The 25,963-nt window shown below is 35.1% G+C and overlaps 2 protein-coding genes across 2 annotated transcripts in view; both read left to right on the top strand.

Annotated features, from left to right (window-relative positions):
* Positions 1 to 348, top strand: part of LOC107695638 (predicted GPI-anchored protein 58) — a 1,198-nt gene extending 850 nt beyond the window's left edge. The window contains exon 2 of the mRNA XM_016495650.1: positions 73 to 348. Within this exon, the coding sequence (XP_016351136.1) occupies positions 73 to 348 (276 nt within the window). The remainder of the gene's footprint in view (positions 1 to 72) is intronic.
* LOC107695689 (RNA binding protein fox-1 homolog 3-like) overlaps positions 1 to 25,963 on the top strand; it is a 304,812-nt gene that overhangs the window by 11,664 nt on the left and 267,185 nt on the right. The window lies entirely within an intron of this gene.

The following is a 25,963-nucleotide window of genomic DNA, read 5'->3' as shown; positions in this document are numbered from 1 at the left end:
AGTTTCCCCGAGGCAGCGGTGTCCGCTCACAAAGCTCCGGAAGCGGCGGTGCCCGCTCTCAGTTTCCCCAAGGCAGCGGTGTCCGCTCGCAGTTCCCCCGAGGCGGCGGTGTCCGCTCGCAGTTACCCCGAGGCGGCGGTGGAACTCGCCTCCGTTTTTTTCAAGGCGGCAGCTCCACACACACCGCTGTGGTGGCCGCTGGTTCTGCCCTGGGTGCCCATCCCACCGGCTCTGCCCCAGTCCCCAGGTCCCCCGCTACCACACGGACCTGGGCCCCCCATCCCTCCCCCTACTCCATCCCCGTTCCCCGGGTTGGGCGCTCGGGAACGTCTGGAAGCCGTTCCTTAGAGGAGGGGTCCTGTCAGGGGTCTGGGTCTGGTGTTCTCCCTCTCACCACCAGAGGTCGCCACTTCCCATCCTCCCGGACTCCGTTACCTTGACTCCACACACCTGTGCATACACTCACACACACACAGCTGTTGCCCATCCTGAGGGCTATTTATACGCCTTCCCCACGCCTCTCTGGGCGGATTATTAATTGTTGGTACATGGACTGATGCAAGCCAGAAGTGGCCGTATTGTGTCAGATTCCGTTTCTGTTCTGAGCCTGTGTGTCAGAGTCTTAGCTCTGTTTGTGTTTTCTGTTTTGGTTTTGACTTTGTTTTTCCCCTGCAGTCAAATAAACCTGCATTTGGACCCAGACCCCTTGTTTACATGGTGAGTTTTCTGTACCCCGCCGTGACATAGATAGATAGATAGATAGATAGATAGATAACATGAAATTTTCACCAGATGTCAGTAACAACCCAAGTAATCCATACATACAAATAAAACAAAACAAATAAGTTATGTGTAATAAAATGGAATGACACAGGGAAAAAGTATTGAACTACTGAAATGTATTTAGTACTTTGTACAAAAGCCTTTGTTATTAATGACAGCTTCAAGACGCCGCCTGTATGGAGAAACTAGTCGCATGCATTGCTCAGGTGTGATTTTGGCCCATTCTTCCACACGAACAGTCTTCAAATCTCGAAGGTTCTGTGGGCCTCTTCTATGAACTCTGATCTGTAGTTCTTATTTTCTATTGGATTCAGGTCAGGTGATCGGCTGGGCCATTCTAGCAGCTTTATTTTCTTTCTCTGAAACCAATCGAGAGTTTCCTTGGCTGTTTTTGGGATCATTGTCCACCCTTATTTCATCTTGATCATCCTGGTACTGTAGATGTTGGGACTGAACCAGCTAATATTAATTTCCAAAAAAGTGTGTCGCGTGTAGCAGCAACTCACAGATAGCGAGACGGATAGAGAGAAAGAACGAGAGAAAAGGAGAGGAAAACCCACAAGGCTTTCCTCGGCTGACACTGTGGAAATGATGCATCACAGTTTTCTCACACCTTATGCTGAGCTGAATCTGTTGTCTTATTCACGAGCGCCAGCCCACACTCAGATCAGAAACGCACAGCGGGACTCCTGAGAGACAGATGGGCGGTTTCCTCTGACAGCGTCTCAGCAGGCCGACACATCCGAGCGTAAAGAGCACATCTGAAGCCCGAGCCCCGTCATGACGCAGGAAACACTGGCGCGCCTCAGCATTTATGCGGCATATTGCTGGGTAATTTCCTGAAAGACGCAAACCTCGCAGGGGAAAGAGAGTCGCGACGCCTCCTAAACTCCTCTAATGCAGCGCGTCGTCCCACGACGCACCGCGTTCACCTTTTGGAGGGAAAATGGATTGCGCCTGAAGGGGAATGTGACCTAGCTCAGATATCATCAGCGCATCTCAGCGGTGTGAAGATAGCATCTGCGTCTCAACCACTCGCACCGCATAAAAATATCTGGTGAGGAGAGAATTAAAATCAATGTTCTACAAATTTAATGCCTACAAAAACGACTGGTAGGGACTACAACAAGTTACTCCCCAGGTTCGTGACATCACAAACCCATATAAACCCTGCCCTCGGGAAAAGGCAGCAAAAGGGGCGAGGCCATGTTGTGCTGCTTTAGAGAAGAGGAAGAGAAAACTAGGGGTGCACGAAAAAATATATTCATATATGAATCACGATTCTGTCTTCTAACGATTCTAATGGATTCACACGTTTCAAAATCAATGTTCTACAAAAACTATGCCTACAAAAACGACTGGTAGGGACTACAACAAGTTACTCCCTAGGTTCGTGACATCACAAACCCATATAAACCCCGCCCTCGGGAAAAGGCAGCAAAGGGGGTGAGGCCGTATATTAAAAGCTAACATAAGCAGTAGCATTTACAAATAACAACGTATCTAAACGTATGAGACAACAACAAACAAAAAAACATACCATTAAAAGCCGTGCTTGCACAGGTTCTGCACGATCCTCTTCACTAATATTCTCTGCATCTCAATCGGGCTCAAATTGATAAGCAATATAGACGACGCCATTGTTTACAATACAACCGGAGCACATGCCGCTGAGGTGAGGGGCGGGACGCTTAGACTATTGTCGGTTTAGCCAATCATAACACACTGGACCAGCTAACCAATCTGAGCACATTGCATATATCTGAGGGAGGGGCTTCATAACCCCTAAGGAGAAGGGACAGAGCAGTGTGGAATAAATTATGTGAAAAATAATGCGTTTTTTTTTTTTCAAACAAAACATTAACACATATTAGACTGCACCCCATAAACACAATCAAGCCTAGGAAAAAAAAAAAAACAGTCAACCACCCCTTTAATGAAAATTGAGAACTAGAATTAAAATGAAAACAGAAAATGTAATTCAAAACAAATTCAAATTCAGAATATGACTAAAACTATAGTATCTCAATGATACTAAGCTGACACTGCATTGAATATAGCGAACAGTTCATCGTACAGATTTCAAGTGAAATGAGGGTGAGTAGGCCTATATCAGGGGTGCCCAAACTCGGTCCTGGAGGGCAGAGTTTAGCTCCAACTTGCCTCAACACACCTGCCTTTAAGTTTATAGTATGCCTAGTAAGAGCTTGATTAGCTGGTTCAGGTGTGTTTAATTGGGGTTGGAGCTAAACTCTTCAGGACACCGGCCCTCCAGGACCGAGTTTGGACACCCCTGGCCTATATGATGAGACAATTTCATTTTGGGGTGTGCTGTCACTTTAAATATCTTGTTGAGCATTTGGAAGCTTTGTACCTCTGTTTCTCCCTATAGTTTATGATTCCTCTCACAATCTCTCTGACATTGCCATCAAGATATGACATTGAGGTGATTTCATTCGTCGTATGTGTGTGCTTGTTTTATGAGGCCGCTTCGCCGTTCCACGACCTTCTGCTATAATGAAGAGAAAACAGGAGGATCTTTGCCTGCTTCGGTCACAACAATATTGAGAATGAGTTTCATGAGATCTCAGTCAAGGCCTGCGGTGACCGAACACAATCAACTCGGCTGACTGACCCTGCACCAGCCCGTGATTTACTGCACCAGTCGTTGCGCTGCGTTATTGAGGAACCAGGGGGATTATGGGATGTTAACGGTGGGCCGAACACCTTCAGAGCGGGACAGTAAAGGGCACAGCAGGAGCCTTGAACGCTTTCTTCATGTTTGGCCTTTTTCTGTCTACTTTGTGTTGTTGATTGCTCAGCTTGAACAGTGCATCTCATTTTCATACTGTATTATTTCCTGCTAGCAGCAGCTGTTTACCAAGGTAACAACTCCAGATGAGGAGATGCCAAAAAAACGGAAAGTGTTGTTTGCTTCGCTTGTTTTCATCTCTTTGATTTTGCTACCAAAACTACAGATTGGTGCAATAATCAGACAAACTCCCCTAAAACACCCACAAAATAATGTTTTGTGAAGTAGTAAATAAAATTAACATTAAAAACGCTGTTATTGAATATGTTTAGTAATATAAATTATGGTATTTTAATGGTGGTATTTAGTGTAAATTTGTCTGTGCAAATGCTGCTAGTCTAATTTATATCCTCATTTTTTTAGCCAACAGAATATAGAATAAATATAGAAATTAATTGAAAATATTATAACATTATAAAAATATTTGATTTTATTATGTTATGCTGTCATAAAAACAAGTATCTCAATTCCTACAAAATAAATTTAAAAAACAACAATAACAAGATAAATGTATTTAACTAATAAATATGGCAATATATTTATACAAACCCAATCTCACTGCAATATTTGACAAGGTGGCTAATTCGTATGAATTCGTACAACCACACTCCTACAAATTCATATGATTTGTGAAAAATCGTATGTATTTTATTAGGTGGCAAATTCGTAGGAACTCGTATGAAGGACCACACCTAACCCCGTCCCTAAACTTAACAGTTACTGAAATCATACAAAATCATACAAGTGAGGTTTTACGAGTGAAGTCATATGAACTCGTACAAATTAGCCACATAAAATACGTACGAATTGGCCATGAGATCGCGTTGATTTACGTTACTTATTTTAAATAAATAACATTTTGAAAAACATTAAAATAAATAACATTTATTTTGACTTTATTTATTTACACTTACTTTCTGTTTGTCACAGTTCAGATCATTCGTAACTCTGAGATTTGTTTTGTGTTTTAAAATGCTAATTATACAATTTATTATTAGCAATTAATCAGTAGCAGTTTAGTTCTTCAGTTATTCCTTTTTTTATTAAATTGTTTTATAAAAAGTACCATATTCCAAAAACTGCATTTATTCAACCAAAAATAGGCTACAGTAAAAACTGTAATTTTGTTAAATATTTTTTTACTATTTAAAATAACTATTTTCTATTCGAATATACTGTAAAACACAGTTTATTCCTGTGATGCAAAGCTGAATTTTTAACATCATTACTCTTCAGTGATCCTTCAGAAATCATTCTGATATGCTGATCAGAGTTTGTAAAACCGCTTTCACACTAGCCAACTAGCCAAATAAACTGAAGCACCTTTCTTTAAAACATTATGTGGAAAAATAACATTGCATTTCATTGTTGACTTCGTTTGGATAAAAGAAACAATGCTGTGCTTCTCTCAGCTGTAATGCACTTATATGATGTTCAATGTTTACTAAAAAAGATGAACTTACCGGCGCGCCGTTCAGGAGCACAAATCAGTGAGACTCCACCAGGGTCACACAGGTAAATGTATGCGTTACGTCTTTATTTAGCGGGAAAACCACAAAACAGCAGTTTAAATCAGAGTGTCGAGTTTTTGAACTCTTTGAGCGTTTGATACCTCAACGGAATGTTTTATCAAAACCGCGGGCTCATCAGGGGCAGCAGCGAGTCGCATCGACGCTCTTTGATGTGCTGCATATCATAACACTGTACGGGGACACGGGCGACGTAAATAATTGATCAGAAACAAGGGGAGCTTTAATGGCGGCGTGTTCTCCACGCGAGGAGTCGTCCTGAGAGAGTGTGCAGCGTCTGATGGCACGCGGTTTGATCTCAGACGCATGTGAGCGGAGAAACCTTAGTTAGGGAGAGTTTTGAGCTGTTTGTTTATGATGGGATGGTGAGATCGGGTTAAAGGGCATTTGAACACTTTCTAAGCTGTCAAGAAGTGTTGGGATGTCTGACGATACAATTTTCATTTTAATGAATCTGTCCTTTTTTAAGCAAAATTAATGATTAGAAAATGAAAATGTAACTGTGAATGTAAGCCTATCAGAATTGGGAGGGGCATGTCAATCATCTTGCATATTTGGCTTTGCTGACGTCTGATTGGCTGTCTTTAGGGGGCGTTTTCTTTTAGATATACATGTGTTTTTTACAAAAAAAAAATATTTCTAATAATATAGTTGCTTCGTTAATTTTGGTTCAACCATAAGACAAATAAATAAAAGGACAATGAATGTGACTCATAATTTATCTTTGGCTGAAATATATTGATTTCCTATTTGAAACACTGTTATTTTTGCATTGTTTATAATAAAATGTTTTACTAATATTTTGAATGATTTAATTTTCATTTTTGTTACATTTTTTGTATTCTATGTTTTGAAACTGAATATGATCGCATAAGTTGATATTTGGGCTATTGAACTCATTTTAATTTAACTCCACTGAAATGAATGGAATGACTTTGTTTTTCATGACTTTTATTTGTTCAATTTGCTGAACAAAATTCAAAGATCGAGTCAGTAAAATGATACAATCTTCCCATGACTACTGCAGATGGTTCTAAGAACCACATTTCTATATATTTTGAAGTATACACTATAAAGCGTGTACTGTGCAGTGCACTCACAACCTCTGATTCAGTCAGGTTTCTCTCTCTGACAGAAATCATTGTCAGAGTCGTGTTTATAATTCATTACCATGAACCATAATCATCTGCTAGTCTGTGTTAAGCAGGTGTGGAGCAGATGTTGAGGTGTCTGATTTCTAGTGCTGTAAGTTCAGGAACTTCATACTCGTGTGTTTGGAGGTTGTGTGAGGAGCACGAGGCCTTTAGCTCGTCTGCCAGACTGAGATGACTCATTAGGATTATAAATAGTGTGTGTCATGTCTGTCATCATTTCGATCATGACTTAATGGGGTGAAACCTGGACAAACGCACACTGACATCATCTGAAGAAAGATCCATCAGGAAGTAAACAACAGCAGAAGCACACGTCAATCAGAAAGACAAAATATTCTTATAAAAGCACAACAGAATCAGCAGGAAGGCTCTCATGCTGTTCACAGAGATGAAACCCATATCATTGAGACTCTGTTATCTGACCCAGACGTCTTAAATTGGTGGGTATAGTGAGATTAAACTGAAGCGTGTGCTGTTGACCTCGCACAATCACTGCTGAACTTCTGACATCTCAAGCGCTTTAGAGGGTTTGATAGCAGTGCATTTCTTCACACTGAGAATGTTCAGTGTTGTTATAGTATTATTTTTTCACTATTACAGATTATTATTATTATTATTATTTTGAATTAGGTTTTATTTTTATTTTTTCAGTTGTAAGTTCAATTTTTAGTATTTTTCATTTTGTTTTGTCATTTTTTTAAAACATTGTTTTTAAATATTACTCTTTTTTTTCAATTTTAGTGCTTTTTTTTTTTTACTTATTTTTTTTGTATTTCTCTTTCCAGTAATTTTAGTGCAACACTACTTTTTATTTAAAGATTTCCCATATGAAATTTTTATTTTATTTAATTTTATATATTGGTTCATTTAACAAAAATCTTTTAATGTTATTATTTGTTTACTGTTATAGTTATTATTTATATTTTTAATTTTCTATTAGCTTTTTATTAGCTATTTAGGTTTAAATTTTTTAGTTCAGTTTTATTTTTATTTTTTTATTTTTTTTCAGTTAATAATTTTAGTGCTTCAGCTTAAACTTATTTCAGTTAGTTGCCAAGAAATCATTTCTTATTTTTGTTTACTTTAAGTTTTTCATCTAATATAGCTATAATTCCAATGGACAAAAAAGTTAATTTAATTGTTTTAGTTAATGATGATAACCTTGGTTCAGACTCCTCTGGTCTTTAAACTCAGCTGTGGATGAACAGTGACACATTGTCCCCCCTAAAAATATGATTAAAAACCACGCTGTGCATTGTAAATAACAATGCTTTATACTTTAAATAATTGTGTAAGTAGTAAAACAACGCAAATGGGGCAAAAATGCTGCTTCACAGTGCTTTGGTGATGACGCCCCTGCATGAGAGAATCTGTGTTTGTGTGTGTTTCTGGCCTATTTAGAATCATTGTGTGTGAACGAGTGCGTGTTTGGATCCTTATGTGTTTGTTTTCATTCCTGTATTACAGATGTTAATGTCTCTTGAATTATTGATGAGGTTAAAACACTCTTCGCATGACAATGTCTGACTTATGCAGATCAGAAGGGATAAAATCTCCATGACTTATATCTCTGATCCACACACATGCTGTCTGAATTTGATGACAGAAATGCATCATGAAGAGCAGAAGTATGTGTGATGCTTTCAGAGCTGTACCCACTTTCATAGTTAAAGATAATAGTTTAAGATTTGGGGTGGTTTTTATTATTTATTAACATCCCATCATTCACACATATAGTGTTTTTTTTTTTTTTTTTTTTTTTTTTCAAATCTCAAAATTGAGACTTTTTTCATGCTATTGCAAGAAAAAAATTGCAATTACCTTTGTATGTTTTGTTCCATAATAGAAAAAAATAGAATTGCAAGTGGTAAACTTAGAATTCTGAAAAAAAAAAAAAAAACATAATTGGACGATTCAATTGATTAATTTTCTGAGGGAAAAAAATAATTGCAAGAGGTATGCTTAGAATTCTAAGAAAAAAACTGTAGAATTATGAGAAAAGAAAACAGAATTGTGAGTGGTAAACTTAGAATTCTGAGGAAAAAGTCAGAATTGCAAGATGTAAAGAGAAAAAATTCAGAATTGTGACACGTACACTTAGAATTCGGAAAAAAAACAGAATTGCGGGAGGTAAACTTAGAATTCTGAGAAAAAAGAATTGTGAGATGTAAACTTAGAATTCTGAGGAATAAAAAAACGAAATTTAAAGAGGTAAACGTAGAATTCTGAGGAAAAAAAGAAAATTGTGAGAGGTAAACTTAGAATTCTCAAAAAAAAAAACTGAATTGCGAGATGTAAACTGAATTCTGAGAAAAAAAAACAGAATTGCGAGTGGTAAACATAGAATTCTGAGGAAAAAGTCAGAACTGCAAGATGTAAACTTATAAAAAATTCTGAATTGCGACATGTACACTTAGAATAAAAAAAAAAACAGAATTGTGAGATGTAAATTTCGAATTCTGAGAAAAAACTGAATTGTGAGATGTAAACTTAGAATTCGGAGAAAAAAAAAAGAATTGCGAGTGGTAAACTTAGAATCCTGAGGAAAAAGTCAGAATTGCAAGATGTAAACTTAGAAAAAATTCAGAATTGCGACATGTACACTTAGAATTCTTAAAAAAACAACAGAATTGCGGGAGGTAAACTTAGAGTTCTGAGAAAAAAGAATTGTGAGATGTAAACTTAGAATTCTGGAAAAAAAAATTAATTCCAAGAGGTAAACGTAGAATTCTGAGAAAAAAGAATTGTGAGATGTAAACTTAGAATTCTGAGGAAAAACAGAATTGCGAGAGGTAAACTTCTGAAAAAAAACTGAAGTGCAAGTGTCTCTTAATCGTGAGAAAATATTGCAGATGCCTTTTTTATTTTTTATCCTGTGGCAGAAAAGGGCTTTCATAGCAACAGTGCTGTAAGTTCATTTGCATTTAAAGTGTTTGTCCAATGACAAACCCCTGACAGCTCTTTTCACTTGGTTTCTCCACCCATCTGTGCTTAGTTGGCTCTGGAATTGGTGTTAAATCAGGATTTTGCAGTTTTTGTTGTTGTTGCTGGTGCTGCAGAGGAGGGGAGGAACCTACGGCATGCATGGGCGGCAGAACATTGCATAATCCGTGCTGTGTTTCTCTGCATATGTGTGTATATGTGGGTGTTTTCCTGGCCCAAAACATCATGGAGAGAGCAGCATGACTCCACCGAGGAGGAAAACCCATCCCACACTCCTCTCTGCTCTTCTCCATCTCTCTATAATCTGTCTTTCTCTCTTCCATCACACGCCTCTCATGCTTTTGGGTCTTTGGTTTCAGTTATTTCTTCTCTTTAAGTAGTTAAACTACAGTCAAGCTGCATTTGAAATGTACTTAGCTACTCTACAAACTCGATATTTATTTTAATACACAATACCAGTCCAAAATTTGGAATAGGTAAATAAATAGTGAAACTATTAGTGAAATAGTGCAATTTAATAGGACTGTTTTCTATGTGAATATATTTAAAAAACGTGATTTATTTCTGTGCTCAAAGCTGAATTTTCAGTATCATTACTCTGTGTCTTCAGTGTCACATGATCCTTCAGAAATCTGCTGCTCAAGAAACATTATCATCAGCGATGAAAACAGTTGTGCTGCTTCATATTTTTGTGGAAACCACATTATCATTCAAAAGTTTGGAGTGAAAAAAAAAAAGTACTTTTATTCAACAAAGTTTAAATAACAAAAGTGGGGAAAAAAAGGTTTCACGGTTTCTGCAAAAATGTTAAGTAACAAAACTCTTGTCAACATTGATAATTTGATAAGCACAAATGCACATATGAAGTTGTTTAGTCTTGTTGTTTCAAGTTTGCTGAACTCTAACCTGCAAATTTAGAAAATATTGAAATATTGAAAACACTACATGATTTAGAGGTCACATATTGACTTATTGAATCATTTCAAAGACTATGTTGTTGATTTTGCTGTTCTGGGGAAAATGGAGTAGATGGTATATTTTACCATTTTGATTGTGTTGTTGTTATTTATCATTTAATAATATGCATTAAAAACAGAAGCCCTAAAGCTTAAGTTTTTTTGCGAGGTCTAAAGTCATTTTTAAATGCTTAAAGGTCTAGTGTGATCTCACCTTTAACTTTTGACAGATACATTTACACTAACTGCGAATAAAAATAAGCAAAAAACCCACTATAATTTATGTAACTGAGTCATACTGAAGAAGAGCAGTAGTTCAGCTGGTTTCATAATACTGTAGAAATACATTTTTAATAACTCATTTATACATTTCTGTCTTAAATATAATATTTTGTCCATGGAATATATATATTTTTTTAACTAAATGTTTAGCTTCAAAAAAGTATTCAAATGATTCAATTAATCTGTTTTTAAACTGACTCATTGAATCATCTGAATGAACTGATTCACTGAAATAAATCATGCTTGTAAATGTTATTTGCGAGAGTGACAGTTTGATTATTGCTTCAGTTTGCTTGACTGTAAATCTTTATTTTCTATATTATTACTATACATAAAAAGAGTGATGGTAACTTGTTGTAAAAAGTGTTTTTTTTTTTTCTGGTGAAGCTTCAGTATTATGAATCCAGTTGAACTGGTAAATGTAAGTTAGTAGTATCACTAGTTTTAGTTAGTTCTCCCCATCTGAAAGAGCAGAGGAAAGCAGTGCGAGTGAGATAGAAGGAAGCATTTCTTGAAAGACAGATAGAGGAGAGAGCATGAGAGAGGTCAAACTCACACTATGTGTTCAGACCCCCCTAGAAAGAGCTTTTACTTGACGTTGCACCTTACCTGTGGGTTTCCTTCTCTCTGTCTCTCTCTCTCACACACACACACACACACACACACACACACACACACACACACCACACACACACACACACACACACACCTCGTCCTCTGACAAACACTCTGATGTTTAATTAATTTCTCCTCCGCACTGGAGGACATTCATAACAGCACAGGAAGAAAAGATGGGAAAGAGAATGAGAGGAACATTGTTGATGTGACTGTGGGAGGTTTAGCGGGGACACAAACGCTAGTGTCATGATGTAACGTACAAAACCCTGCTTCACACTACAGCTTGAGTCTGTTTCACATTAGAAATCAGGTCAGAATCAGGTGCGGTTGTTTTCTGAAGTCAAGGAAAGTGTTCGAAAGTGTTGATCTGGAGTTCAGTTCATGTGGACTCCAGAATGAATTGCTAAATACAGGGGCGTAAATTTCATCTAACAGCAGGGGGGGACAATAAACATAAAAATTCTAAAGAGCCATTTTTGAAGGGGACAAGTATACACAGCCTTACTACTATCAGTGCAGCAGGGAGACCGTGCCAAATTAGACAACTTCAAGCTGTTGTGGTCGCACCGCGACAGCGCTCGTGTCTGTTGTAGACTATCAGTCAAGCAGGTAACGGTATTATTGCTAACATAGCGGACTCATCGAAAAATACATTGGCATCATCTGTATTAAAGAGAAATTAATCACTTCATCCGATGTTTGCTGCAACTGCATTTCTCATTGCTACTTGTCTGTGTAGATATTACCTTAGCTGAGCAGCTTACTCTTTAACTTATTTGTATAATATATAATACAATTTAATATAATATATATATTTTTTGCATTTTAATTGATAATATCGCTCTCTCTGACTCTATAATCATGTATTAATTTATTAATATATATTTTTATTTGTTAATTTATTTGTTCATATCTTTATTTATATAATGTATATTATATGTATTTATTCATGTATATTTTATTTGTTCATTTATTTGTTAACATATTCATTTGTATAATTTAAATTAAATATATAATATGTTATGTATTATCTATTTGTTTTAGTAATTTTATTTATTGCTGATTTATTCTTAATATATATATTCATTTTGTATTTTTTTATTTATTCATCTAGATTTTAGCTACATATTTAAACATTTATTTGTTTAATATTTGTTTTATTGTATATAGAATTTTTTTTATTTTTTATTCATGTACATTTTTATGTAATCACATCTGTTATTTTTATTACATTTCATTATAATTCATATATTGATTGTTTATTATATAATTGATTGTTTTTTATTTATATTATTTATTCATTTATGCTCATTGTATATTATTTTATCTATTATTTATTCATTTTTATTTATTTATCTATTTCTACATTTTTGGTACGTTTGATACTTTAAAAGGTTGTAATTCAGAATTCTTTTGGTAATAGTTAAAGAATGTGTCGTCGATAAACCCATTTCTTTTCATAACTAATCTGAATATTGGGACAGATTTGTCTCTCTAATGTCTGTGAATGTCCCTATGGTCCTGGTCCTTTAGATGGGAAAAACATGGTTTTTGAAGTTATTTTAGCTCATGGTTCTGTTGACACCAAGCTTATGGGTTGGATTCCCAGGCAATGCATGAACCGATAAATGTATACATAATGTAAGTAATTTTGTTTAAAAGCATCTCCCAAATGCAAGGCATATATATTACCAAGTTGGTGAGTTGAAGGATAAAGTGAATTTGAAGGACATCTTTGATTCAAAGTGAAGGTAAAGCTTACAGGTAGAAGATGTGAATTCACTCATTGCCATGATTTTGAAGCTTCCTGTTGCATCTCAAACTCATCACACGTCACAATCCATCGCCTCACCAGCCGTTCAGTGACCAGCACACCTGTGTAATTGCCCTGCGCTCTCGTTAGGGCGACAGTAAACCTGTAAACACACGTCTGGGAGGATGTTTCAAGGCTCGTCTTGTTCACTGTAAGGTCCGTGTCAAACTGGTTTTCAGACGCTCGTGGATTTATAGTTGTTCCTCTTCCTGTTGCTCTCTCAGATGTCAGGCGGGTTGGTCACCTTGGCAGTGTGTTAACTTCAGTATCGAGCGAACAGTGACTGATGGAGTCCACACTTGAGCGGAAGCCTTCAACGGTGCCTTGACAGCAAACAGCACCCTGGATTGCTTTTAAAAGGGTCACGTGGTCACTTTTTATTTCTTCACTGAGAACCACTTGTGATATTAGTCAAGGTTTTTAAGTGAAAGTCTGAATCGACTTTCTATTTTCACATCCTCTTCAAAAGTGTAATGAAATGCAGGGCTTCACAGCATTTTAACTTATAAGTTACACGTTTGCTGTAGAGTCAAATATAGTTCTTTAAGAGTATGATCTTATGCCTACAGTTATCCGTTAACACCTATTGAGAGTTACTAGTGCACTAACTAGTCATATGCACGTGGGTCATTCCTGTGCCTTTTGTGTCCCCAGTAAAGATCATGACTTTACTGCCTTAAAATACTGAACAATATCAATTTTAAAGCTGTTGCAGTCATAAATAGCTTTAAGCATATTGATGTTGATAAAAACAAAAATAATAATTTGAAGCATTTTACAGCATTTTAAACCACCAAATGGTCCAGATTGTGGACATTTTTACTCTTCCATTTCCATTTAGTCTTTCCATTCAATTTCCATATTTGCCTGAGCTTGACCAAAATAATTTTTCAAATGTTTTACATCTTCCTGACATGATTACACAAAAAGTACTTGATTTTCTAAAAGGTATAAGGTCCAAAAGGCTAATACCAGTAATGACACACATGAGCATAAGCAAGATTTATACTGACTATCCAGTTACCTTTTAACCAACTGACAGAAATGTGGAGCCATTTGACAGTTTATAAGCAGCATTATGCATGCATGAAGTGTGAAACTGAATGCATTCGAGCACAGGTGGGTATTTGCCTCTCAGATGGGGTTTAATCTTTGATTTGGATTGTATGTTTAGAATTAGTGTGGGATTATCTCTTCCGTTTAGCACCTGAGTTTAGGATCATCTCAGATTCATCCTAAATCTCATCAAATGTGAAATAAAAACCATCACGTCATGCATGACAACCCGTTTGATCAGAATATTAGCGGGATTCAGCTCTTCTTTGTGTGTAATTAAATGTCTCTTTAAAGTGTCAGAAGACATTAATTCAAAATAAACGTCTCATGTTCAAGAATGGATTATGACAATCAGATGATTGTAAAAATGCATTTTGCATACGCAGTGAGCAGATTACCTTGACTGTATTGACTAGAATTACGATCTTTGAGTTCAGCTCATGAAAAATGGGGGCAAAAACAAAAGTGTTGCGTTTATAATTTTGTTCAGTGTATTTTATCTTATTCAATTTTGCTTTTGAAGTAAATTTAACCTGGTTTAAAGATTTTATAGATATAGGATTGATGGATGGATGGATGGACATGTAGGCTAAATGGATGATGGATGGATGGACGGACAAACGTGTAGATGGCTGATAGGTGATGGATGAATGCATGAATGGATGGATGTATGGATAGATAGAAGAAATATGGATGGATGGTTGGACATGTAGATGGATGATAGATGATGGATGGATGGATGGATGGATGCATAGGATGAATGGTGGATGGACATGTAGATAGTGATAAATAGATGATGGACTGACAGATGAATGATAAATAGAGGATGGATGGATGGATGGATAGATGATGGATGGATGGATGAATGGACATGGATGGTAGAAAAATGGATGGATAGATAGATAGATAGATAGATAGATAGATAGATAGATAGATAGATAGATAGATAGATAGATAGATAGATAGATAGATAGATAGATAGATAGATAGATAGATAGATAGATAGATAGATAGATAGATAGATAGATAGATAGATAGATAGATAGATAGATAGATAGATAGATAGATAGATAGATAGATAGATAGATAGATAGATAGATAGATAGATAGATAGATAGATAGATAGATAGATAGATATTGTTTGAATTTAAATATTTATATAGTTTATCTTATTCATTTTTGCTTTTGAAGTAAATTTAACCTGGTTTAAAGATTTTATAGATAGAGGATGGATGGATGGATAGATGGATAGAGGAAAGATGGATGCATGGATGGACATGTAGGCTAAATGGATGATGGATGGATGGACGGACAGACATGTAGATGGATGATAGATGATGGATGGATGCATGAATGGATGGATAGAGGAAATATGGATGGATGGTTGGAAATGTAGATGGATTATAGATGATGGATGGATGCATGAATGGATGGATGGATAGAGGAAATATGGATGGATGGTTGGAAATGTAGATGGATGATAGATGATGAATGGATGCACAGGATGAATGGTGGATGGACATGTAGATAGTGATAAATAGATGATGGGTTGACAGATGAATGATAAATAGAGGATGGATGGATGGATGAATGGACATGGATGGGTAGAGAAATGGATGGATGGATGGATGAATAGAAAGATGGATGGATGGACAGACAGGCAGATGATAGATAGATAGATAGATAGATAGATAGATAGATAGATAGATAGATAGATAGATAGATAGATAGATAGATAGATAGATAGATAGATAGATAGATAGATAGATAGATAGATAGATAGATAGATAGATAGATAGATAGATAGATAGGTAGATAGGTAGATAGATAGATAGATAGATAGATAGATATTGTTTGAATTTAAATATTTATATATTTTATCTTATTCAATTTTGCTTTTGAAATAAATTTAACCTGGTTTAAAGATTTTATAGATAGAAGATGGATGGATGGATGGCCATGTAGGCTAAATGGATGATGGATGGATGGACGGACAGACATGTAGAAGGATGATAGATGATGGATGAATGCATGAATGGATGGATGTATGGATGGATGGATGGATAGAGGAAATATGGATGGATGGTTGGACATGTAGATGGATGATAGATGATGGATGGATGCATAGGATGAATGGTGGATGGACATGTAGATAGTGATAAATAGATGATGGATTGACAGATGAATGATAAATAGAGGATGGATGGATGGATGAATGGACATGGATGGATAGATGATGGATGGATGGACATGGATGGCTAGAAAAATGGATGGATGGATGAATAGAAAGACGGATGGATGGATGAATAGGATAGATAGATAGATAGATATTGTTTGAATTTAAATATTTATATAGTTTATCTTATTCATTTTTGCTTTTGAAGTAAATTTAACCTGGTTTAAAGATTTTATAGATGGAGGATGGACGGATGGATGGATGAATAGAGGAAAGATGGATGCATGGATGGACATGTAGGCTAAATGGATGGATGGATGAATTGACATGGATGGGTAGAAAAATGGATGGATGGATGAATAGAAAGACAGATGGATGGATGGACAGACAGGCAGACAGACAGACAGACAGGATGGATGTATGAATGCATGAATGGATGGATGGATAGAGGAAATATGGATGGGTAGAAAAATGGATGGATGGATGGACAGACAGGCAGATGATAGATAGATAGATAGATAGATAGATAGATAGATAGATAGATAGATAGATAGATAGATATCACACCTGAACCCTGGGTTAGATGTCCATTACTGATGTCTAAGTTGGGATATCTCCAATATCTTGGTTGTGATTGTTCTTTTCTGAAAAGCTGCTCTTACTCAGGTCCTTATGTTTCATCTGAGCGTGTGTGTGTGTGTGTTGAGGATCAGCACAGGGTTGTGTATCCCGCGGCGTGTAGGTGAAGTCGTTCTTTTGTGCGAGCGTTTCTCGGCTCTGCCCCTTGTTGTCCGGGGCTGTTATTATCTGTCCCGCCGTTCCTCTCATTCATTCCAAAATGCCACTCTCTACCGTTCCGAGTTCCGGTATCCATGGAAACTCTGAGCTTTGAAAGTTCCATGTCATTTTATGACCTCCCACAAGCACACACACACATTGGTAATATCATCTCATGCTGTCTGTCTCTCTCTCCCTCCGTCTGTCTGTCTCTTTCTGTCTGTGGAGAACAGAGGGGAATGCTGAAATACTTCATTCATCCTGGAGAGCTTTTGAAAAATCACTACTAAGAGTGGTACACCTCAAAATTGACAAAAGATATGAATGAATAGATTCTGGTTCTTCAAGGGAATTTGACATTTTAAAGAACTGCAGCAATAATTCACAGAGTTCTTCATTCAAAAAAAGGAAGCTCTAGGAACTCATGACGACAGGCTTTCTAGAGTTTCTGGTTCAAGAGCTTTTAGAAGATGTACAGGAGGACTGATTGATTGATTATTTGTATGCATTTTTACTTTTAAAATACATTTACCCTGGTTTAAAGGGTGCTTGTTTTTATTTTAAGATTTGATAATTATATATTTTATTTTATGCAGTTTTGATAGTACACTTACTCTAGTTTAAATGGTGTTTAATATATTTATTGCATGCCGTTTTGCTTTTGAAAACTATATTTAGCCTGGTTTAATGATTTTTTAAAATGTTTTTAAGATAAATATTTAAATATTTTATACATTTTTGCGTTTGAAGTAAATTGATCCTGGTTTAAATCATGTTTAATATTGTTTTAAGATACATATTTGTGTTTTATAATAATATTTTACATTTTTATAACGTTTGTATTATTTTTCTATGTTTGAAATGAAATTTTGCATTTAAAGCTTAGTCTGTTTTAAAGGATGTTTGATATTTAAATTTAAATACATTCATATATTTTGTGCAGTTTTGCTTTTAAAGTAAATTTACCCCAGTTTAAATCATTTTAATGTTATTTTAAAATAAATATTTCTATCTTATATTTTATGCAATTTTGTTTTTAAAGTACACTTACCCTGGTTTAAAGGATGATTAAAATTATTTTAAATTCAAAACGTATATGTTTTATTTTATGAAATTGCGGTTTTAAAGTAACATTTTCCTGGTTTAAAGGATGTTTAAATGCTTCGGAAAGCAATACATTTCATTGTTTTGTTTTTTGTATATTTAATTTATTTATTTTTCTTTTCAATTGAGGATGTCTTGAGTTTTTGTCAGATTAAGCTCACTAACTGGCACTACTTTGTCCCCAAACAATAGCTAAATAAATCACGTACATTTATATTTATATTCTATTCTCTCTCATATATCAGGTGTTCTTGTGTCACTGATGGCTAGAGCCCAAAGGGATTGTGGGATTCTTTGAGTGTATTGTGTGTTCCTGTGATTGGACCACAGATAATCACAAAGATCCACACAATTCAATACAGCAAGCGTCTGATGGCTGAGAGCTGCTATTTATAAATACATGCAACAAAATTCTCAAATATACTGTAAAGTATTTTGTCCCTCAGTCTCATGAAAAATTTGCCATATTTTAGTTGTTTTGAGTTTTAGTTGCTTTTAAATGTTAAATAATGGAGGTTCATGTAGGACAAATCTGCATTCGACACACAGAAACTCACTTGTGTTGCTGTAGTTGTTGCTGTTGCTTCTCATTCTGCTGTTTTTCTTTATTTTCATGGGCTTCACTGCCGTACTGCTGCTCTTGAGAATGAAAGTCAACACAGCAGCAGCAGCAGCATTGACAGTGTCTGATCGGTGGACGCTTTACAGACTCCTGCAGAAGAGCGATTCATTCAGATGTTGTAGCAACTCATACTGTAAAAACGGCACATAATGTAATAAGTATTACATTATTATTGTAATACAATGTTCATAATGTAATAATTTTCTCACACCATAATAAAATCTTGAGCTCATAATGTAATAACAATTATTACATTATGAGACATTTATTACATTATAAACTCACCAAAAATATTGTCGAAATATTCTGGGTTCCAGAATTCTGATTTTGTTAGAACACATCAGAGAAAGGAGAAAAAACAACAACAAATATGAATATGAATTAAAAATGAGTATAATCAGTGTAGGTACAATAAGAAGACTTGTTAAATATAACTCTATTAAACAGCTACAGTAATAGTATTATAGTGAAGAATAAGCCAAAGGTAATTTTCTTTTTGTGTTATGTGAAGCAAGGGCGTAGGTTTTGATTTTGACATCGGTGGGGACATAAAGTATAAGCAGCTCAGTATAAGTATATATATACTGAACAAAATTATAAATGCAACACTTTTGTTTTTGCCCCCATTTTTCATGAGCTGAACTCAAAGATCTAAGACTTTTTCTATGTACACAAAAGGCCCATTTCTCTCAAATATTGTTCACAAATCTGTCTAAATCTGTGTTAGTGAGCACTTCTCCTTTGCCGAGATAATCCATCCACCTCACAGGTGTGGCATATCAAGATGCTGATTAGACAACATGATTATTTAATAGGTGTGCCTTAGGCTGGCCACAATAAAAGGCCACTCTAAAATGTGCAGTTTTACTGTATTGGGGGGGTCCGAAAACCAGTCAGTATCTGGTGTGACCACCATTTGCCTCACGCAGAGCAACACATCTCCTTCGCATAGAGTTGATCAGGTTGTTGATTGTGGCCTGTGGAATGTTCTCTTCAATGTATCGTTTAGTATGGGTTAAAGCAGCACTATGTAACTTTTGGTGCTCTAGCGATTAATAAACAGAACTGCACACATCCCGCGGAAGAACATTCCAGCAGGAGCTACTTCTCTAAGTTTATGTCTATGGCGATTCACGCAGGTATGTGTTACTCCGCAGCGGTGACGACCCGACCAGGCTACAATAGTCCAAATATAATTACTTACTATAAGTGTACCGTAGTGATTCGGAATAAGACAAAAACGCAGTTTGGAAGATGGATTCATGATGTACTCGCTCATTATATACATTTTGCAAATTTTGAACAAACAACAAAAAGTTAGATAGTGCTGCTTTAATATTCTTGCAGCAGAATTTTGAATATATTGTAAACGAGAGATAGAGTGCAATAGAACATATTTACTTTAACTTATCAGGAAATGTCTGTGGTATGATGACAATGACAGTGGTTACACAAATAAATACATTTGAATTGTTTGATCAAAATATTGCTAGGAACAATTCAGTTGCACCCCTACTAAATTTTGTGTCATTGTATTGAAGGCATTTTTTATGAACAAATTTGAAAAAAAAAAAAAAGTTTCTAAAGTCTAATGTAGTCTGGGATAGATCGCGTTATCTGCCCCAGGCAACGGCAGCACGGGGCACAAGGTAAATTAACATTTCTTCACTTTAATACAAGTTATAACATGAATGTACTTTAGAGGATATGTTGAAAAAATACACTATAACATTTTCATGAGATTCACTGAAGTTGTTCGCTAAACTAAAAACTAACTAAAAAACTCTTGTAAATCCTATCTAATTCTTACTGGAAGCTTTGTTTTTAATATTTATTTTATTTTGAAACATCTGGAAAATACTGCATTTCTCTGTTTATTTTGTTGGCCATGATGTTTCTCATTTGCACTTGAGAGACTTTAAATTTGATTTAGGATTGGAAAGACAGTCATCATCTTTGATAAAGAGTTACTGAATGCTTTCTATGTTCTTCTTTCTGTTTGATAAAAGGGCAAATGCATCATAACACTTAATATTCTAGAGATATGATAAACCTTCAAGGTAGAAATAACATCTAAGGCAAAGATCAGGGCTGAATGAGGTGAATATGAATAGATACTGCGTCAGTTAGAGTAAATCATACTGTAGATTTGAGAAGTATCTCTCTCTGAAGGAAATAATGGTGATTATTATGGTGATTATTAAATACAACTGCATATCCCTTTTATCCATATCCACTTTTTTCCATATGAAAATACATTTTGAAATATATTTTGGTATATGAAGGTTTAAACTAAATATATTTTCACTTTAAAAAATATTACTTACATTTTCAATTTACTTTTCAATTTAAAAAATAGCTTCACTGTTTACAACACATTTAACGTGTTTAAAATATATTCTGGCCATTATGTATATATGTATGTATGTTTTTATTATTTTATTTAGCTGTATGTGCTACATTTGGAAATATATTTTGGTATATGAATGTTGAAAATATATATATTTTTGATTTAAAAAATATATATATATTTTTTTAAATCATAACACAAATTATGCTGATTACAGCCACGTTGTAGATGAATCCACTTCAGCTGCTGAATTGTGTGCACAATTAATAATTCAGTGATTGTTCAGATTCAGATAAGAGGTGTGTGTGTGTGTGTGTGTGTGTGTGTGTGTGTGAATCGCCTGCGATAATGAACGCGATATTGCGTAGCTTGTCAGTGAACTATGGCTCTGTGTTATAAATGCCGCTCCATCTGAAAGCACATGATGGAGATTTACTACTAATCACAGAACCGGCTTTACTGACGAGATGCGCATGACAATCACATGGGATTTATCGTGCAGCCCTACATTGTATCGTTCTATCATTGTATTATTCTAACGTTGTATCATTCTGTCGTTGTATTGTTCTGTTTATCATTATTTCATTCTATCATTCTATCTATCGTTCTATCATAGTATTATTCTCTATATCATTTTGCCATTGTATCGTTCTATTATAGTATCATTCTCTATATCATTCTGTCGTTCTATAATTGTATCGCTCTTTCTAGTTATCAGTCTATCGTATCTTTCTATCTATTGTCAAATCATTGTATCATTCTCTATATCATTCTATCATTATCTCGTTGTATCGTTCTATCTGTCTCTCGTCTGTTCTCTTAGTTTAATATGCAGCACACTCACCAAGGGTTAAAGAGGTTTACCACCTACAGTCTCTCTCTATCTCTCATCCGCCCTTGTTCTTTTTCCTCTCCTCCCCTTTTCCTTTTTCCCCTCACCTGAGGCAGTTAATCACAGATGCTAATTGCTGCTAATTACTTATTGTTGGCCCAGAAGTGAGTTTCCCCCTTTGCCAGTGGAGTTCTCAGAGTTCCCACAATCCCTTGCTGCTGGACGGGACCTTTCAGGTGACTAATGAACTAAGGAGCAGGATGGGAGTGAGGGATTCATTATTTATGGGTTTGTTTGTTTACTTGTTTATCGTTAACCTTTGTGATGGCTCTTCACGGTGGCTGCACATGCGTCACTTGTTTGTGATTTTTGATTATAAACACCGCTACGCCTCCATTACTGAAGTCCAGCAGGTCAGCCTGTGTTTGGGAGTTTTATTTAAACTCCACACAATTCACATTTGTTTGTCAAATCCAACATCTAGGATTTTTCGCATTTGGTAGGTACGCTGCAAAAATCTAATTAATAATGCTTGATAATAAACAATAAATCATAGTATTATGATGTTAAGTCCCATTAACCTTTGTCCCTGCATGTACTGGAGGATGAATAATTAATATGGTTGCACTGTTTGAACATTTGCATTTTATTTACTTGTTGCTGTTGATTTTTGTATGGTCATTTGACTGTATGTAAGGTTAGGATGAGTTTATCATGTACTAGTTTGGAGGCACAAACGCCAAATTTTTTGACCAATTTAAAGATACAGTAATTGTGAAAATCAGATGATAAATACACCGCACTTTTTTATTTTTTACTTTAGAGTAACTATTGATGCCATAGTAGCCATGTTTATATGAAACCCCCTTGAGTAATTTTCACTTGATTAACATGTTTAGCAGTGTCTTTTCTGTGTGATTTCCAATCAAGCAGTAATTTTGTAAAATTATTAAAAACCTGTGAAATTTGACTTACTAGTGCATATTTAGAGGTTATAAAATGCTAGCCAAACTATCATCACACTTGCTTCTTATGAGCGTAATACAACAGAAAAGTGCTTAAAAATTATGTCAGATTTTCCTTTTGGAAAATCCAGGCTGGCAAATTTAAATAAATAAATATATATATAGAAAATAGAAGAAATAATTATAACATTTTTTTTTTCATCTAAACTATAAGAATCTAATCAAAAAGTACATCAACTTAAACTATTTGAATGACTTGTGTGAAACATTATTTATAGCTATTTTTGTTAAATTTCAAATTACAGTCAAACAATTTTACCTCATAAAGTTTTCTAAAAACTGTATTAATGGCAAAAACATGAACAATTAAAGTAAATATCACTTGAAAACAGAATGTTTTTTTATTATATGTCATTTCCAAATTAAGCTGTAATTTTGTGAAAGTAATCCGAACATGCAAAATGATAATTTAATTGTACTATATATATTTAGGGTACATAAAATGCTTCTAAGGAGCTTAAAAAGGTAGTTCACCCCCAAATTATAATTCTATCATTATTAACTCACTATCTCTGTAATACTTGGAAAGAGGAATAGTATAAGTATTTCAGATTTTGATTTTGAATTTGAAAAATATGAATTTACAAATTTGAAAATATGAAAAATGCAGTCAATCAATCAATCAATCAATCAATAAAATAATCTGAATGAAAAGTTAATAAACGTAAACCATTTTTTTTTTTTTGTTGGGTAAAAAACTATTTATAGCGTCTTCTTTTTTTCATTACAGGAAACCAGTTAAATTACACTCTAAAAAATGCTGGGTTAAAAAGGGACAAACCCAGCTATTGGGTTGTTTTGACCCAGCGGTTGGGTTGTTTTGACTCAAAACAACCCAACCACTGGGTCAACACAACCCAACCGCTGGGTCAACCCAACCCAACTGCTGGGTCAACACAACCCAACTGCTGGGTCAAAAAAAAAAACAATAGCTGGGTTTGTCCCTTTTTAACCCAGCATTTTTTAGAGTGTACCTGGACTAATTTTTGCTTGATTAACATGTTTGTTATGGGTCCATATCTGTTATTCAAACTGTTGAATGTAATTTACCAAAAATTATTTGTAACCGTTAAATTAAGTGACCGTTAATTGACTTGAGTAGTGTAAATATAACCAGTTGTTCGGTTGTGGCAGTTAACAGAGTTGATTCCCATTAGCTGGCATGTGTGCTAACATAATTCGCTACATGAGTCTGATCAACACAAACTAACAGCTAGCAGGTCATTAGCGCGTCCCGTCGTGGTCATTAACCGTTGCTTTCTAGACACCGTGTTACAACTGACTGCGTTTCCTCCGTGGGATTCTTCCTCGGTACCTTCCATTTGCTTTCATTAGTGGCATATTGATTGATTTATGTCCTGATTTGACTCATTAACCAGAGACACTTATAAATCTCTGTGTGGGGAAAAAATTAAGAATAGAGCAAAAGGTCTTTGAAAGAGAGTTAAAGTTTCTTAAACAATAAGTGAGGTCCAAACAGCACCTAAGAAAGATAAATGATATTGACGTGGTCTGCCGGCGGACCCTGTCAACAGTGACTCCATAAATAATTTCCGCCAGCATAGCATCACATTAGCAGATTTCATATTGTAGCAGGTGCAAACGAGAAGCTCAATGAATGGCAAAGTTCATCAGCTCATAATAAACCATAATCACACCTGCTTCTGATGAGCTATAATATGTGCAGTATAAATTATGTCAGACTTCCAGCTTAGAAAATCCATAGTCTTAAAATACGTAAATCCAGAAAAATAAATAAATAAATATTACTGGCAAAAACATGAAACGTTAATGTAAATATCTAATTTTCCCAAAACTTAAATTGTTGATGTTTGTGCAAGTAATTTGCAAGCAAAGTTTTTTTTAATAAAATAAATAAACAATTATACCCACAATAAATGCTAAATGGTTAAAGTTTATTTATTATTTGTTTAGATTACTATAGTTTAAGAATGTAATTATTATTATTTTTATGGATTTATGGATTTTATTATGGATTTTTGTATTTAATGATTGGAAGCCTGGATTTTCAAAACTGGAAATTTGGAATACTATCTATTGAAATTCCATTTATTAAGCTTATCTTTTTTTTTTCATTTTGATTGGAAATGACACACAAAAATTTTGCTCTCTAGTGATACTTATTTTAATTTTCAAGTTTTTGGCCAGTAATAAAGTAAACGTCACTTAAGAACAGAATATTTTTATGTTTTTTTTGTTGTTGTTTTTTTTTCATTTTAATACCAAAAGGTGCAATAAAAATTATGCCAGACTTTCAGGAATATCCACAATCTTAAAAATATGAAAATCCATAAAAATATATAAAGTATTATTTTTTAACACTATAATAATCTAAACAAAGACTAAATAAACTTAAAACATATAAATATTTGTGGTGTAAACATTTTAAACTTTTTGTAACATTTTTTATGCCTCATTTCACAATCAAGCTGCAATTCTGTAGAATTTAGTAAAAACTGTAAAACATTATTTACTTGTATGTTTATATAAAATCTCATGCTTCCTGCTGATTGACCTAATAAATTCAATAGAAACGGTCAAATTTCCAGTGTGTTTATATTATATATTACAAATGACTGTGTTTTATATACCTGTCTCTTTGCTAAACAGAATCTGATGTTTAGCTTTTTAGTAGATTGTGTAAATGCAGTAAGTTATCGTCTATTTTAAAGGGGTCATATGATGCGATTTCAATTTTTCCTTTCTCTTTGGAGTGTTACAAGCTCTTGGTGAATAAAGAAGATCTGTAAAGTTGCAAAGACTAAAGTCTCAAATCCAAAGAGATATTCTTTATAAAAGTTAAGAGTCAGCCACGCCTACCTAAAACGGCTCATTCTAACACGCCCCCACATGTCTACGTCACGATGTGGGAAGATTTGCCGCCCAAATGTTCACGCAAAGAAAGAAGGCGTAACTTTTATTCTCGCTGTAGTATTGTTGCCGCCGCCGCCATGTCGTGAAGGTGCTGTGTTTTGTTGTGAAAGCAAAACTACTTTGTTTGGTCTTCCAAAAGAGGACGATATCCGCTTCGTCATGCCTGGAGCTGATCCGTGCTGGTCGCTGAGGAAATACATCAACTTTGCACTGTGGATCGCCGGATCGGCTTTCAC

The sequence above is a fragment of the Sinocyclocheilus anshuiensis genome, unplaced genomic scaffold (genome assembly GCF_001515605.1).
Source record: "Sinocyclocheilus anshuiensis isolate Anshui unplaced genomic scaffold, SAMN03320099.WGS_v1.1 scaffold1075, whole genome shotgun sequence".
Lineage (NCBI taxonomy): Eukaryota > Metazoa > Chordata > Actinopteri > Cypriniformes > Cyprinidae > Sinocyclocheilus > Sinocyclocheilus anshuiensis.
The sequence above is the reverse complement of the archived record's forward strand: the minus strand, read 5'-3'. Positions and strand labels throughout refer to the sequence as shown.